At 50.7% G+C, this 14,646-nt stretch overlaps 1 protein-coding gene across 2 annotated transcripts in view; it reads right to left on the reverse strand.

Annotated features, from left to right (window-relative positions):
- Positions 1-3,594: 3,594 nt before the first annotated feature.
- The window catches only part of DSCAML1 (DS cell adhesion molecule like 1), a 106,875-nt gene continuing 95,823 nt past the window's right edge, over positions 3,595-14,646 (reverse strand). Inside the window, exons 21-33 of one of the 2 annotated variants that reach the window (XM_087706440.1) lie at positions 12,980-13,133; positions 12,774-12,891; positions 12,483-12,646; positions 12,178-12,276; positions 10,610-10,798; positions 9,215-9,502; positions 8,958-9,113; positions 8,258-8,288; positions 8,037-8,155; positions 7,506-7,658; positions 6,410-6,604; positions 5,171-5,482; positions 3,595-4,462 (exon numbers count right to left, since the gene is read on the reverse strand). In XM_087706440.1, coding sequence (XP_087562566.1) covers positions 4,020-4,462; positions 5,171-5,482; positions 6,410-6,604; positions 7,506-7,658; positions 8,037-8,155; positions 8,258-8,288; positions 8,958-9,113; positions 9,215-9,502; positions 10,610-10,798; positions 12,178-12,276; positions 12,483-12,646; positions 12,774-12,891; positions 12,980-13,133 — 2,421 coding nt within the window. In that variant the 3' untranslated portion in view covers positions 3,595-4,019. Of the gene's footprint in view, positions 4,463-5,170; positions 5,483-6,409; positions 6,605-7,505; positions 7,659-8,036; positions 8,156-8,257; positions 8,289-8,957; positions 9,114-9,214; positions 9,503-10,609; positions 10,799-12,177; positions 12,277-12,482; positions 12,647-12,773; positions 12,892-12,979; positions 13,161-14,646 lie in introns of both variants that reach the window. The other variant, XM_087706439.1, reaches the window with a different exon arrangement.

Raw genomic sequence — 14,646 nt, forward strand, 5'->3', positions numbered from 1 at the left:
TTTCTCTTGGGAAATTAATTCAAGCCTTCTTGTAGATTCTCCATCCCAGAGGACATCACAAATGTTAAGGAGAAAGGAGTGTGTGTGCTGAATGGAGAAAGGTGGCTGGTAGGTTACCTGTCCATACCTAGGGAGCCAGAAAAACAAAGGGCCCATGTGGAACACCTGGGTCTTCTCCTATCACTTGCTCAGCTTCCACATCACAGAACCCCCAGTTCAGGCATGGCTGCTGAGGGGGCAGCAACTGGGAATATGAACTACAAAATCAGACTTGGCAGAGGCTGAAGCAAGTTCAATTCCCCAGGTGCTTTTGGATTCTGGGAGTTCATTTCTACTCCGGGTTCTTGTACTGGCAGCAGATTGATGGCACTCAGTGGGCATATTCTTCAATGCTCTCACCAAGAAGGGAAACAGAGATTTGGGGCAAATGAGAGCAGGCAATGGCCCAATGTACTCTTCCTTGCAAATGGTTGGTATATCCTTTGATTAGGCTACCAGAAGAAAGCTAAATTTCTCAACGACCACCCCTCCCCCACTTCCAGGGTTGCTTTTTAAACAATGATCACCGTTTGTCTAAGCAGGCAGCAGAAACTACCGTCCCCAACGACTGGTGCGACAAGTGGCCTCGGGCCTCTCCTTTGTGGGGCAGGCAGAGTGGCTTTTCTCCTGTCCTTGGTTGCACGGGACTCTCTGGAAGGACTTGTTTTGCTTCCCTTCCAATAAGTGAAATGCATATTACAGCAGAGGATTGGTGGTGTGCATCCTTCAGCTATTAACTGTATTTTAAAATTCTGATCAGATGTACTCTTTTCTACATCTCTCATAACTTTGTTGCTTTTTCCTTGCTGCAGTCAGGAAGTTTTTTCTCCAGGAAGATTTTTAAATGGCTCACATTTGCATTGCTTCAACATTATTTTGTCAGCTGCTCTATTCCTTAATCAAGGCAGAGGCAATGATGGAAATTGCTAGGAGAAAAGTCTCTTTCTCTCTCTCTCTGGAAACCCAGCAGATCAGCTTCAGCCAGATTTTTCTGGTGGCCTTTTGTAATTAGAGTGTAAATGGTGGTGGCTTTCCAGGGATTATATGCTGAGCAGGTCCTGTGCGTTCTGCTGCATGCCTAATCCTTACACACACACACACACACCCTTCCTTTCCCTCTCCCCTGCTGAGATTTCTATTGGTGGGCACCATTGGAATGTGACCCCCCTCAGGCCTCATGAATGAAGATTGGAGGTTCTGAAACAGGGGAGGTTTCTAGGCAGGCCATTCAGTGAGAGCCAGCCCCACCTCACCCTCAGGCAGGTCGTCTCTGCGGTGGTGGTGGTCGTAACATTCCATCCCATGCTGGGAGCATCCTGGTGGATCCGTCCCTTAGATCAGATGCACAGTAAGGAGGGTGTTCGCTTGCATCTTCTTGTTAAAGAATGATGGCGTTGGCTGCAGACGTTGCCGGACTCAACACCCACCTCCCTTCCGTGGAAGTAGATCACTTGGAGGCATGCAGCATCGTTACATCTCAGCAGCCGGCTGGGGGCCTATGGACTTTGAGCTCCTATGTCTGTCTTCAGGTCTTTGTACTGGCATGCCTCCAGCTTCTTCCCTAGCCCGGGCCTTTGTGTAGAAGGTTGCCACCGAGTCTTGCATGGTGGCAGGGAGTTGTGGAATGTTGGCAGCTTCCAGTATGGCCATCTCATTGGCTAAGGTGGCAAGTGGTGCCGTGTCTCTTGTCCTGAGGCTGCCACTTGTCATGTCAAAAAGCAGCTCCAATAGAGAAGCACATGGACAGGCCATTTCGAGACTCTTCTTCAGAACTGCTGATCGCTCTAGGCCAGCATGACTGCCCGTGTGTTAGGGGCAGCGTTTCTTTGCCTGTGGAAACTGGCCCTGAAACTCCCAGGGCTGTATTTGGAAATGGACACCTTTGCAATGTAACCATTGATGAGTTGTGCAAGTTTGTCTCGTGCTGATAAGTACTACCCTTGCCTCTTCCTTCCTTCCTCTTTGGCCACATCATGTTCCAGGAAATGTCGTATGGAACTATCCATGGGGGCTAGTAAAGGGGATTGAGGAAGGAGAAGAATTGTCTCAATTCCTAGAGCTGTAAGATCTGCTGGGAACTGAAGCCAGAATTGTCGGCCAGGAGCCATGGCATCCATGTATGGGAAGATAAAAGCCACGGGAGAGCCTTATGGTTATAGAGCATTAATACTAAAGCATCTTCTTGGGGGTAGCTACCTTGCCATAAACAATGAAATGCTTCATCTGTGTTATACATGTATCATGTCTGTCGGCCCATATTACCAATTTCCAAGTTTAATTAAAAACTTTTAGTTATGATTGGGGCCACAAGTTAAGATAATTTCACGTGTCCTATCCCTAATCCATGATAAGGGCCAAAAGCTGTTAAGAACAAAATCCCTGTAAATGGATTAATTGAATTCACATAGGAGGAACATGTCAGTTACTCCTTATAAGCCATGGCGGCAGGAATGCAGTCTCGATGTGCAGAGGGTTTAACAAAACCCTCTGGGGGGATTTGCCCTTCCCTTTTGGGGATCAGTGCGAGCTTTCTAATAACTCTGCTTGTTGGATTTGCTTGGGAAAAAAAGATCTGGGAGATCCTCCTCCATCTCCTCCTCCCAGCATTTCCAGCTTCTTCTTTTGGCCAATGCTGTTACAGGAATCACACACACACACACACACACACACACACAAAGCCCAAACCTGCTCACACTGCTTACCTGGTCCTCTGTCCTAGCATGGCAGAAAATTCTTTGGAGGCATTCCAAGATATGTCCTGAACAAAACATCTTTTGCTGCTGCTATTCTTGGTTCTCACCATAGTCAGCTCCAATATGAACAGAGAGAGAAGCGGTGGTAAGGGCGCATTGGTCATGGCTGCCCATCTGACACCGGCTCCTGCGCTGCTGAGAGGAAGGCACCTTGGGGTGCTCAGATGATCCTTCCCTACTGAGGTGGGGGCTTTCTTCCTGAGCTGCTAGAAGATTTGCTAAGCAGCAATCCAGCGGAGCCCGGCTGCTATGCGTATCTTGACTTCTGGCACCTGCAGTAAACCGTTCACTTGCTCAGAACAGGGCCATCTGGAAGGGAAAATGAATACTCTAGTGATGAACAGGCTACCCTCTGCTAGGCAAGGTGGAGTATTGCCTGGGCGGATACTGATACTCCTCTCCTTGCCAACCAGGGGAGCTGAGGCAAGGTCTCTCCCCACCTGAACCTACCCTACTAAAAACCATTTGAGGGCCTCGATCAACTGGAAGCCTGCTGGTCTGCTGTCGCTCCCTGCCTGACAATTCATATTTTATTTCCTGTGCTGGGGAAAGGAAAATGGCACTTTAAAAGGTCATGTTGGACATTACAGCTTTTAAATAGCTGTGATGCCTAAGAGATGTACGTATATATAAAATAACGATCTGCTTTATGTCTGACATTTCCTAGAACAGCTTCATTCATGTTAAAACAGGATGTGAATTGCAGGGCTCTGCAATAGGATCCAAAGCACCACTGCCACCTGCATCCCAGCTTCCTGTTGGTTCTTGGAGATCAGCCTACACCAAACAAAGGACTCTCATGTTATAGAAACATAACTTTTATTGCACACTGCACTGGCTTTTTTTTTAAATAGAAAAAAGTATTAACACAGGCAGATGCAACTGGAAGCAAATCCCATGGTTTACCAAACATTAAAACAACATGCAGTGTCCCAAAGGGTTGTTTAAAAAAAACACCAGGCTGCGTGATGAGGGTGAAGAGAGGATGGGAAAGAGCCTGTGCCCATCAGAATTCAGCATCCCCTTCCGCAACACTGAAAGGAGAGCAGGCCTTCTTCCACAAAAGAAATGCCTGCAAATGCTTGGAGCCCTCGTGACTTCCCCCACAATTCTGGAGAAGAGAAAAATAGTTTCATTTATACAAAAACAAAAAATCCCTTCTGTACAAGAGCTCCACTGAATTCCAAATGACTTGGAGAAAGAGCCGCATCTTGGCTGTCCTTCCTGCTACACCAGTGTATAGGATTTGGAGTAGGCACCGGTTCCCTGCTTCTGTGGCCTCCCTACACCAGATGTGCTCATTTCTAATAGGGAGTCTTTCGACCCTCCAATCTTGCTATGCGTAGGCAAGCGTGGCTCAGCAACAGGACCCGGGCTAGGTTCAGGGGCCGGGGCAGGAGCAGCGGTGGAAGCAGCAGGAGGGGCACCACTGGCCGAGCCTGGCATGGCAAGAGTTCTCTGAGGTAAGGTGGTGGCTGCAGTTGCGTGTGGCGCAGCCGAGGCTTTGCTGCTGGCATCTAAAGTCAAGTGTCTGGCTTGTGTGTGGTAAGCCCGAGCCAGATTTCGTATGGAGGCTTCCCGGGGTGGCACTACAGGACAAGGGTCTTGAAGGTCTGGCTTGCGGAAGAACGTTTCGGATTTCATATACAAAGGCAGGTTGCAGTAGTCACCTGTAGAAGGCAGAAAGAGGGTGAACAGAAATGCCGAAGGCGGGGCCAGAAGTAGCCCCAGGGTTACTCAAGGACAAGTGGGGTGCAAGAGGACCAGAGGAAAAAATCCATCCGGTCCATTGAAAACAAGCAGCCCCTTCAGTGAAGAGGCAAAGCAGGTTAAAGAAATCTAAAGATCAGGCCACAGCTGGCCAGCCCCAGCACTCCCTCTCCGCATCCCTTCCTGATGCCAGCTCTCATCTGGGATAGGCCCTTTTCATCCCCATTTATCAAGCTCTCAGACTGGCTCTGACTGCTTAGCTTGAAAGTTGCGTAGCTGTTCCCTGCCCAAAGCACATCCCATTCCACTATCCAAGCTCATTCCAATGCTCCACTGGGAAGCTTCTCCTAAACTGCCCCATGAAGAGCTGCAATCAAGAGCCCTGGGGGACACCGGGGTTAAAGTGCAGCATTGCAGGCTGACTCTGCCCACAGCCTGGAGTTTGATTCTGACCGGCTCAAGGTTGACTCAGCCTTCCCTCCTCCTGAGGTCAGCAAAATGAGGATCCAGATTGCTGGGGCAGGATGCTGACATTGTAAACCACCCCGAGGATGCTTGGGGCAGCCTACAAGCGCTATGGGGCAGTGTTCAAGCATAATTGCTATTGTTATTTGGGGCTCAGCTCTTCATTTGGGGCACCAAAAGGCAGCAGCTGCATCATGGCTCACTTTTATTTGCTCGGTGAGGGATAGGCACAGCTACACCCTTGCCACGGTCACTGTCCTGTGGTTTGGGAGGAGAGGCTGTGAAACGGCAGATGCCTGGCTCGGAGGGAGTGCTCATGGAAGTCATGCTGTCAGCATTCTCATTGGTGCCAGTGGTCATCTGGTCGGAGGAGCTGTCAGAAATGAAGCACTCTGTGATTTCAAACTTGGCATGCTGCAGCTGCTCCTCTAACTTGGCATGCTCATATGCCCGAGCCAATTCTTCGTAAGTGGACGAGGCACTCTCTGTGGACACCATGCTGTTTCGGCCTTTGTCTGTGGGAACAAGAGGGAGACAATGCAAAGCCTGCCAGGACAACCAGCAAGACAATTGATGGCACTCCAACACTCCTTCACTGAGCTGATAAAGAGCTGGGGGCGCGAGAAGCCAGTTCCTGCACTTCCTGGCTCCAAAGCCAAAGAGGAGATGTGGTGGAAGCCTGATCTGGATAGGAAGAAACAGACTCAAGCTCAATCCTGACGAGACATGAGTGGATGGGACACTGGAACCCAGTGGTATCCCATCTTCTGGACAGAGTCGTGCTCCCCAAGTCCGAAATGCTTCAGAAATAAGGGGGTCCTCTTGGGTTTGCAACTGCTCAAGGACCAGAAGGAGAGTTTTTATGCAACTCCATGTTGCATGCTAGTTGCAACACTTCCTGGATTAAAAGTATTCACAGCTACTTATTTCTTTATCACCCCTTGACTTAATTCCTGCAATGAACTCTTGCAGAAGCTTCTATCCATTCACTAAGCTCCAACAGAAAGGATACCCTTTCAACCCCACAATAAGGCCCTTCGAAGGATGGATGACTTTTTCTTCGCTGCTCCTCTCCTGACCCTGCACCTGAATTCAGATCACCAACAAGCTGCTGGCGTTCAGAAGAGCTACTTAGATCTGGACATTCTGATGTATAATAGACACTGTGTAACACTCCTTGTTGTGATGACGCACAAAAGGGGGTGGTAGCTATTGGTAGAATTAGCCTGGTTTACATTATAATTGTTGCTGTTTTTAATTGAATGTGCTATTTTGTAGAACCATTTAAGAATCTAGTTTCGAATTATAATAAGCAAATAAAACCTCTGCAAAATATGAGGAAAGAAGGAGCCTCAGTTTTTATTTCTTGAAAGTTCTGGAGCGGCAGGACATAGCAAACAGTTGCTGGGTCTGAAAGGCTTTGTGGCCGTGACTCAACTCACCTGTGTCCTGGGACAAACTAGCACTGAAACTGTCGCTCTCCGTCACTGTGATGCCATGCTGGGAGCCAACTGCTCTCCAGTCAGAGGCCAGAGTCCGTGCTGGCGTGGAGGCCTGGCACTTGGTGAGAGTCCACTGGCTGGAGTATCTGTTCCGGGCACTGTGTGTGGATTTCACACTTTTTCTTGAAACAGGATCTGCAAAAGAAGATGGCTGCTCTTTCTGGCTTTGGAATGAGAACCGTATAGGTTGGACCTGAAATCTGCCTCATGCCGTAGTTTCTTACTAATAGCTTCATTTCTATGTTGGTGATGCCTTGTATCTAAAATGGTTTTTTGTACTTGTAGATCATTCTCTTCTCCCCCCCCCCCCTTTGCATATAGTCACGGTGGGATGTATACAATATTCCAGGTACTGAATAGGTCACACGCAGCTTATGAGATGGAGCATGACACGAATCAAGACACGGACCAGGCCTGGACCTAGAAGGCCCATTCTCTGGCCAGAAGCAGCAAGCAGAACACACAATTATTGTTGTATGAGGGCAGGACCCCTGACAAGACAAGGGGCAGGTAAGCTGCTGAACAGCTGGAGAAGATGGACCAGTCAGGGAGGAGAGGGACAGCTGTAGGCTGACTGATGGGCCACCTGTGGGTTTGAGCAAAGCTCACGGGACATAAACAGGCACTGTCGTGCAGGCCATATAGGGTCATCAGAGGGCAGAGAAGGGCTAGACAGACCAGTGTGCATTTGATTCCTCTAAATTTTGGGCAGGCAAGATCTGAAATCACTAAAAGCAGACTGTAGTCTGCTCACGTACCAAACCATAATGCATTTATTCTGCAGTTAAGGGCATAAATGGTCCTCACAACCTCACTGTTCCAGCACTGTCCATACAGATGAACATTCAAGCCACACAAAGCTCTTTTATCAGAGCTGGTTGCTGTGAGAAACCCAACCTTAGCTAGAGACGGAGAATTTGGCTACAAGTAGGGCCAAGAGTCCCCCCAGAGATCTCTTCCTTCCCCCACTCCAAGCCTTTGGAGGCATGCTCTGCTTGGGCGAAGGCCGGAGTGGAGGATTGTCTGCCGTGCTTACTTGTGCCAGGGCGGATGTCAGACATGTCAATCAAAGGCCCCGTGTTCTGGATCAGGGCTGGGTGGTGTAGTGATACCCCTGTGCAGAAGGTCTGTGGATTGACCGTCTGGTTGAATTCTGGGTCAGAGACGGGGACTGTTGCTTTGTCATCTCCTATGAAAAATAAATTTGGATAATGACCCCCCATTCTGGGACTGCTAGGAAGCGATACCCACCCCCCTTCGACCCCTCCTGCAAGAGAAAAACCACAGAATTGGAGGGTGTCCCTTTATGCACTTAGAGCCTTATTGGGGGTGGAGAGGAAGGCCGGCACCTGCAATTGCCCAGGCCCAAAATGCTTGCCAGGAGTCCCAAAACACCATTCAGCCCAGTTGATGCTGGGAAGGGGAGAACCCGGAGTGTCCCTAGGACAGAGGAGGGACCCCGTTCCCAGAACCAGGGAGAGCAATTGGACGAGGGCAAAATGCAAGGGAGGTGGCTCTGAGGACAAGGCCAGGCCCCCGCACTGGCAGGTAAAGCGAAGCCGCTCACCGATCTGCTTGATCCCTTCCTTGTCCTCAATGAGCAGCTGAACCCGGGGGATGTCGATGTGCAGCCGAGGGCCTTGCGGTGGACCCTTCACGGGCGTGTCAAAGCTACGATTATTCTTACTGTGAAGGAGGAGGAGGAGGAGAGCGTTTGGCACTCCAGTTCGTCTGTATCCACGCGGCATCACAATGCTAAGCCAACAAGGTTTGAATGCGGTTACTCACCTGATGAGCATTTCAGCCAAACTCTTGGCATCTGCAAGGGAAAGAGCAGAGAGGCCTGAATGGAGGCAGCAGAAGCAGCTGCTCCGGGGCAGGCCGAGAGGTCACTGTGGGCGCTGCTCTCTATGGGGAGCTAAGGCTCAAGGAAAGAGACTCCAGAAATAGGCCCCAGGTTCACGGGGAAACAAAGAGGAGGGCAGCCCACGCAGGTAGTCTCGACTTGCCAGCATTCCTTCGGTGAGGACAGCACTGGACAAGTGACTTATGACCAGTACTTGCACTTACAACCGTCTCAGCATCCCTCCTGTCACTCGGCTGCAATTTGGGGGCTTGACAACTGACAGTTACAGCCTCCCATCCTGCCCAAGCAAAGTCAGTGGGGAAGCTGGCAGGGAATGCTACAAGTAATGGCCACATGATGTTCATTTAACGACTGCAGCAAGACTGTCCTGGGAAGCCTCACTTAATGGCTGCAACCCTTAACTCTGAATTTTCCAGTCCAGTCCGAACTGTGGTTGTAAGTCAAGGACTCTCTGTACCCCCAGCTCTAATGAGGATCCTATCCTGCAGCATCCGGCTTTCTGCCCCCAACCCACCGAATCCTCCAAAGCGGAGAGGCAGGATGATGCCTGCTTGGGGTGATCTGACTCTGGGGTTTCTCTCCTGGTTGTTGAAAAGGGATTCCCAAGAACCAAATGCTCACCTCGCAAACGCTTCAGCCGCTTTTCCTTCCGCTTCTTTCGAACAACAAAGAGCAACGCAACGCCAAGTGTGGCCAAGATGACAGGGCAAGCGATGGTGAAGAGCTTCTTGACATCGTCGCCTTCCCCTTGCGCAGACTTAATAGGCGGAATGGTGCCTGTGCAGAAGATGCATCAAAGCCCAAGCTGTGCACCCCCTGAAAAAGCCCACCTGGCAGGCAAAGGGGCGTCTAACCTTCCCCGGCCAATCCATACTCACTGCCATCGTAGTCCAGGGTGGCGAACTGCAGGGTCTCATTGCCGCAGCCAGCACTGTTGCATGCTTTCATGCGCAGCTCATACCAAGTGGCTTCATGCAGGTCTGTCAGAAAGACTTCGCTGGAATAATTAGCCCGCAGACTCTGCCAGACCCAGGTGCTTTTGGGGCGGAACTCCAGGACAATTGCGACAATGGGGCAGCCCCCGTTATTCCAGCCTTGCAGACTCAGTCTGGCATGGGTGGAGTTGATGTGGGTGAAGAGATGTTGGTCCTTGTTGAAAGATGGTTCTACAAGAAGAAGCAGGAGGAAGGTGAGTTTGGATAGAGGGGGATGGAACGGAGCACTTTGCCAGGTTCTGGAAAGGGGCACGGAGGGTTTCTTTCGTGACCTCTGCTGCCTTAAGGTGGACTGCCTAACCCGCTAATCAATAAAGTGTAGAGCGCACAGCAAGTTTCTTCTTCATCCCCATCATCAATTCAAGCACTATGAAACCCAGAGCACCCAAAGTGCTCTCCACAAGCCGTCTGCCAGCCTGGGCAGGGGCTCCCTCAGACAGCTGCCCTTTCCCAGCTGTGCAATGGCCGCTGACCTGCTGCAGAGACAACATCCCCTCCCTCCCTACTCTAAAAAAGGGGGTTAATTAATTTCTCTCCTCCCGCCAAAAAAAGATTGTTGCCAAGAGAACTGCAGAGTAATGTGCAACGTGAAGACACAACTTTTAAGCACGTGACTGGTTTCTACACTTTAACCAAGAAATGCTCAAATTTTAACATACTGCTATTACATGTATTTGCAGCCACCTTCTATACTCTATTGTGGTACACAAATTTAAACTTTGCTTTCTACACACAACCTCGTGGCAAAAATTAAAGGGAAAAGTGTTCATGATCCTTCCATAAAGATGCTGTATTCATTAGGAGATCTTCTTATTACAAGAGGTTTTACAGGAAGGCTTTGACTGTAAATGGTCCAGCTAAGAACAGCACCAAACTTGCAATTGACTTGATGGGTGTAATATTTAAATTAGGCTTCAGGTGATGCACTTGTCTCTGGCAGTCCTGAAATTGGCAAATCTTTGAAACCATTGATGCTGGCTGCAAACCATTGTAATAAACCTGTCTGCCTTGTTTAAAATGAGTCCCTTAGGAGGCCCGGGTGAAATTCTGCCACAGGAGGCTTTTCCTCTTTCAGATGAGCTCCAGCCAGGAGAACGTCCATTGTTATGCAGGAACCACAATTCCCCTCTCTGAAGCCTCTCCTTCCCAATTAACTCTAAGAAAGCCTCTGGGTCTTCCTCTGGACAGATCCCAACTTCCACTCCGCAAGGCTCCCTTCCTTCCGTCCTTCCTCCCGGCTACACACCCCTGGCTGCTGCCTCCCCAGGGCCCAGTCACCTCTGCCATGCGTCTTGGCCTCAATGATCTCACTGATACGACCAGCTCCAACGCTGTTCTTGGCTGCCAGCTTCACCTTGTACCAGGTCCCGCATTTCAGGCTGCCCAGCTTGAAGGAGCGCTCTGCGGAAGCAATTAACACGTCCTTCCACTCCTCACTATTATCCACTGAGTACTGGAGCACAAAGCCTGCAGGGGTGCATCAAAGGCAGCAAGTCGGAGAAGGGAGTCCACGCGGCAGGAGCCCCTGCCATCTCCTCCCGCCCCCCAGTTCACGCCAGAAACTCAGGTTTAAGTCCCTGAAGCCTCCCACCCCCACCCCCAGGGGAGCTGGGTGTCTCCTCCAAAGGAAGACATGACAAATGTTCCATTGGATGCCCAGCCTTCTAGGCAGCCATCTTCCCTTTGGCAAAAGGCAAATTCAGAGTTACAAAATGTGCCATCAAACAAGCAGGTGCACCTATGCCTCGGGGCCCACCTATGCATGTCATGAATGAGGGGTCCTGTGGTTGTGTGTTTGTGCCAGAGAGAGAGGTAGGGATCCATTCAGACAGTTGGGGACCTGCTCCCACCTATTCCCCCCACATGCGCCATGAAGTAGAAGAGAGCCTCTTGGGCTCCTGCAGTTGGGCTCCTCCGTGCCCATCTTTTTTCCGGGTGTCCCGCTCCTCTGCTTGCTCCTCTTGGAAGTCGTGCTCCCCCACTGCCCCCAACCAAGCCACAAAGCAGGCCAGGCAGGGGATTCTACCCCCATCAGTTGCACCGCGGCACTTCTGGCTGTTTCAATTAAAAGGAAACACATCAAGCAAATGCTGCTGGCTAGGGAGGCTGCCTTGTAATTATTTCCATGTGTTTAATTAATTGCAATGGGAAAACTCCCTTCCTTCCTTCCCTCCCTTCCTTCCCTCCCTCCCTCCTCCTTCTCAGGCTGCCATTGTTTCCCTGAGGGCATTGAAGTGGATGAAGAAGGCACTGGCACACAGCTTCACGCCAGGCCGAGTCAGGCCGAGACTGGGGAAATGCCTCTTGGGATCTTCACTGATTCCAGGGTGGTCTTGCATCTCTACCAGACTAAAGCCCTGTTGTCAAATGAAAATGGAGGATAGGATCTTCCTCTTCCTCCTCCCTAAACACCCTGGTTGGGGAGGCACAAGGAACCTGAGCCCAGGTAAGGAGGAATGGCCTGGCCTTCCCTGGCTTCCCTAAATAGGCTGCGGTTGGAACTGCTCAGAGCTCTTCCCATCTTCTCTCTCCCTCTCATGCCCGCCGCCCCCCATACAAATACACACACACACACACACACTCACTCACACTCAAAAGCAGCTCTGAGGAATCTCACAGAGCCGTTTAGGGCTCCTCAAAAGAATGCCTCCACCCAATATCAGCCTCCCCTGGTAAACCTTTGGCCCCAGCCACGTGAGGCAGCTGTACCCAGAGGACCAAAAGCACAACCCTGCACAAGGCCCAAGCCCAGAGAAGGAAGGGGAGGCAGAGTGGAGGAGACCTCCAGGAACAGTCAAGCTTCCTCCGTCTATCCGGCAAGCGCAGCAACCCTCCCTTCGACTTGCCTCGGATGGAGCTGCCGCCATTGTCCCCAGGGATCCAGGCCAAGGTGATAGATGAAGCCGAAGTCTTGGAGACCATCAGCCGGGGCTGGTCTGGAGGGACTGAAAGGGAAGGCCATTTCGGTCAGCTTCCTTCTCACCCGGCTCCTTCACATTCAGCTGCAGGAGCTCGCCAAGCCGGACACTCCGGGGCAGGGAAGTTAGGAAGCCTTTGGGGCTATGAGCTGTCCAGCTTCCCTGTCCTAAAGACAAAGCTCCCTCCCGGGGGAGGTGTTGGGGGGGGGGAGGCATTCCTTCTGATGGCTCACCTTGCACCAGTAAGTTGACAATGATGGTATCGAATCCCCAGGTATTTGTGGCAGTGCAAGTGTAATAGCCCGAGTCCTCTGCTTTCACAGAGCGCAGGATCAGGGTGCCGTTGGACTGGATCTGACGATGACCATCCAAAATGACCGGAATAGCCGAATCATCACTGCAAAAGAAGATCAGAACATGAGAAAGCAAGCAGGGTCTGGCCGGAGACCTTCCAAGACACACACACACACACACACACACACACACACACACACACACACACGGCTTTAGTTTAAAAAAACCACCTGTCTTTTGTCCACTTCACAGCTGGGAGAGGATCCCCCACTGAACTGCATGGCAGCCGCACATCTTTCATCCACGGGGTGGTAACGGTGCCCCCAAATGAGATGATCTTGGCTGGAGCTGCAAAAGAGGGGGAGGGTGACGTGGTGGGCCGGGGGGGGGTCGATGGCAGCCCAGCTGCCAGGTGCTCCCCGCTCCGCTTGCAAACCTTTTCCAGCAGGCTCAATGGTGACTTTCTCGCTCATGTTGCCCCGCCCTGCGGATGTGACAGCAGCAACCCAGAGCAGGTACTGTTGCCCGCGGTTCAGGTGTGCGATGCGGTAAAACAGCTGCTCCGGGCTTGTTTCGTACTCACTGGGAGCCTGCAGGAGAACCGAAGGAGAACAGGCCTGCAGCTGGATCAGACTGCTTTCCTTCCCGCCCAGCGGAGGGGTCTCGGGAGCTACCTACCCCGACAGCTGCCCCTCATAGGCCTGGGTCCCTGGAGGCAGCATTAGCAACCCCCGAGCCGTTGCTAAGTTTGCCTATCTCAGGCTGAGGGGCCCTCATTGATGTGCACCTTCCCTTCCTTCTTGGTCTGTCCAAAATCTCGGCACCCCCCTGCTTCCTGGTCTTAGGAGAAAGACTTTCCCCTAAGCGCTTTCCTCAACCTCTGGAAGAAGTTCATACATTTGTGCAGATAGGTTTTTCTTCCTACAATGGACCAAATTTATTATTTACCCTCCATTTCTTCAAGCCAGAGACTTTTGGATTTCTGCAATGCCTGTTTCTGTTTTAAGCAGAAAATAGCAGCAACTTCACTTTTCACCTCTAACTTGGGCTCTTTTATAAACAAGTTAAAGCCTCAATCTCTGCCGTTTACGAACCTCCATCGAGGCCAAGGCCAAGCCTAACTGGCAGACAAATACCTCACCCCTGTGCCCAGTTTTGGTTTGGCATGCTTGGAACATGTACTGATAGATCCACAGGCGGAATACTTAAATCTAACCAGTGTTTAAATATGCAAGCATAAATATTACATTGCATGCATAATTTTACGCCAAATGGCAGCCTTGACAAGATGCCAAGGAAACAATATCAGATCCCAGCAGCTTCACCAGTTGCTTTGATGAAAAGATTATGTTGCCCTGGAAACGAAAGCCTCAGATGTTAAAATGAACTGCAGAAAGCGATCTTGATAAGCAAATGCTGTCCCCACCCTCCTTCCCAACCTCCTAGCAGAGCCTGAATGTTCCCAGGAAGCTTTGGGGGCCAACTAAGATCTGGGCTGCATCCATTTCCATGTTGCTGCTGCCACTGGTGCAGCTGCACTGGGTGGAACAAAGGAGCCCATGTTCTGCATGGACCACGAATAGCAAACCACCAGAGGGTGATGCTTCTGTTGTTTATTTGTTTGCTTGTTTGTTTATTACAAGATGGGTCGCAGCCATCATATCTCAGCTCTCATATTGCAATGAATCAAACTTGAAACCAGTATTATCAGAGCAGAAGCCACTCTGCTCCAGTCTCTACAGGAGGAGGCCATCTTCACAGACCTTCTGTAGGGAGCATCCCAAGCTCAATTAGAATCCATAGCCACTTCATCCCAGGGTCCCAACACCACCTCTGTCATCTTCCCAAAGAAGGGCAAGTTTGAGATGGAAGCAGAGGCTCATTTCATGGCAATACCATTCCCACTTCCAAAAAGGCCTTTGTCCTCCAGTTCCTCATATCATCTCCTGGCAACTCTGAAAAGCCAGGAGGGACAAGGAGCTAGCCTATATGTGACGGAGTTCATCCCACAGAAAACCCCGTCAACTTTCTTGGGGTTCATGATTGAAACGAATCCCACGGGATTTTGCAAGGCATGGAGTTTTGCATCTCAATGGTCACTGC

Source organism: Thamnophis sirtalis, unplaced genomic scaffold (genome assembly GCF_051295495.1).
Source record: "Thamnophis sirtalis isolate CommonGarterSnake01/CBP01778 unplaced genomic scaffold, rThaSir2_p1.2 scaffold_2, whole genome shotgun sequence".
Classification (NCBI taxonomy): domain Eukaryota; kingdom Metazoa; phylum Chordata; class Lepidosauria; order Squamata; family Natricidae; genus Thamnophis; species Thamnophis sirtalis.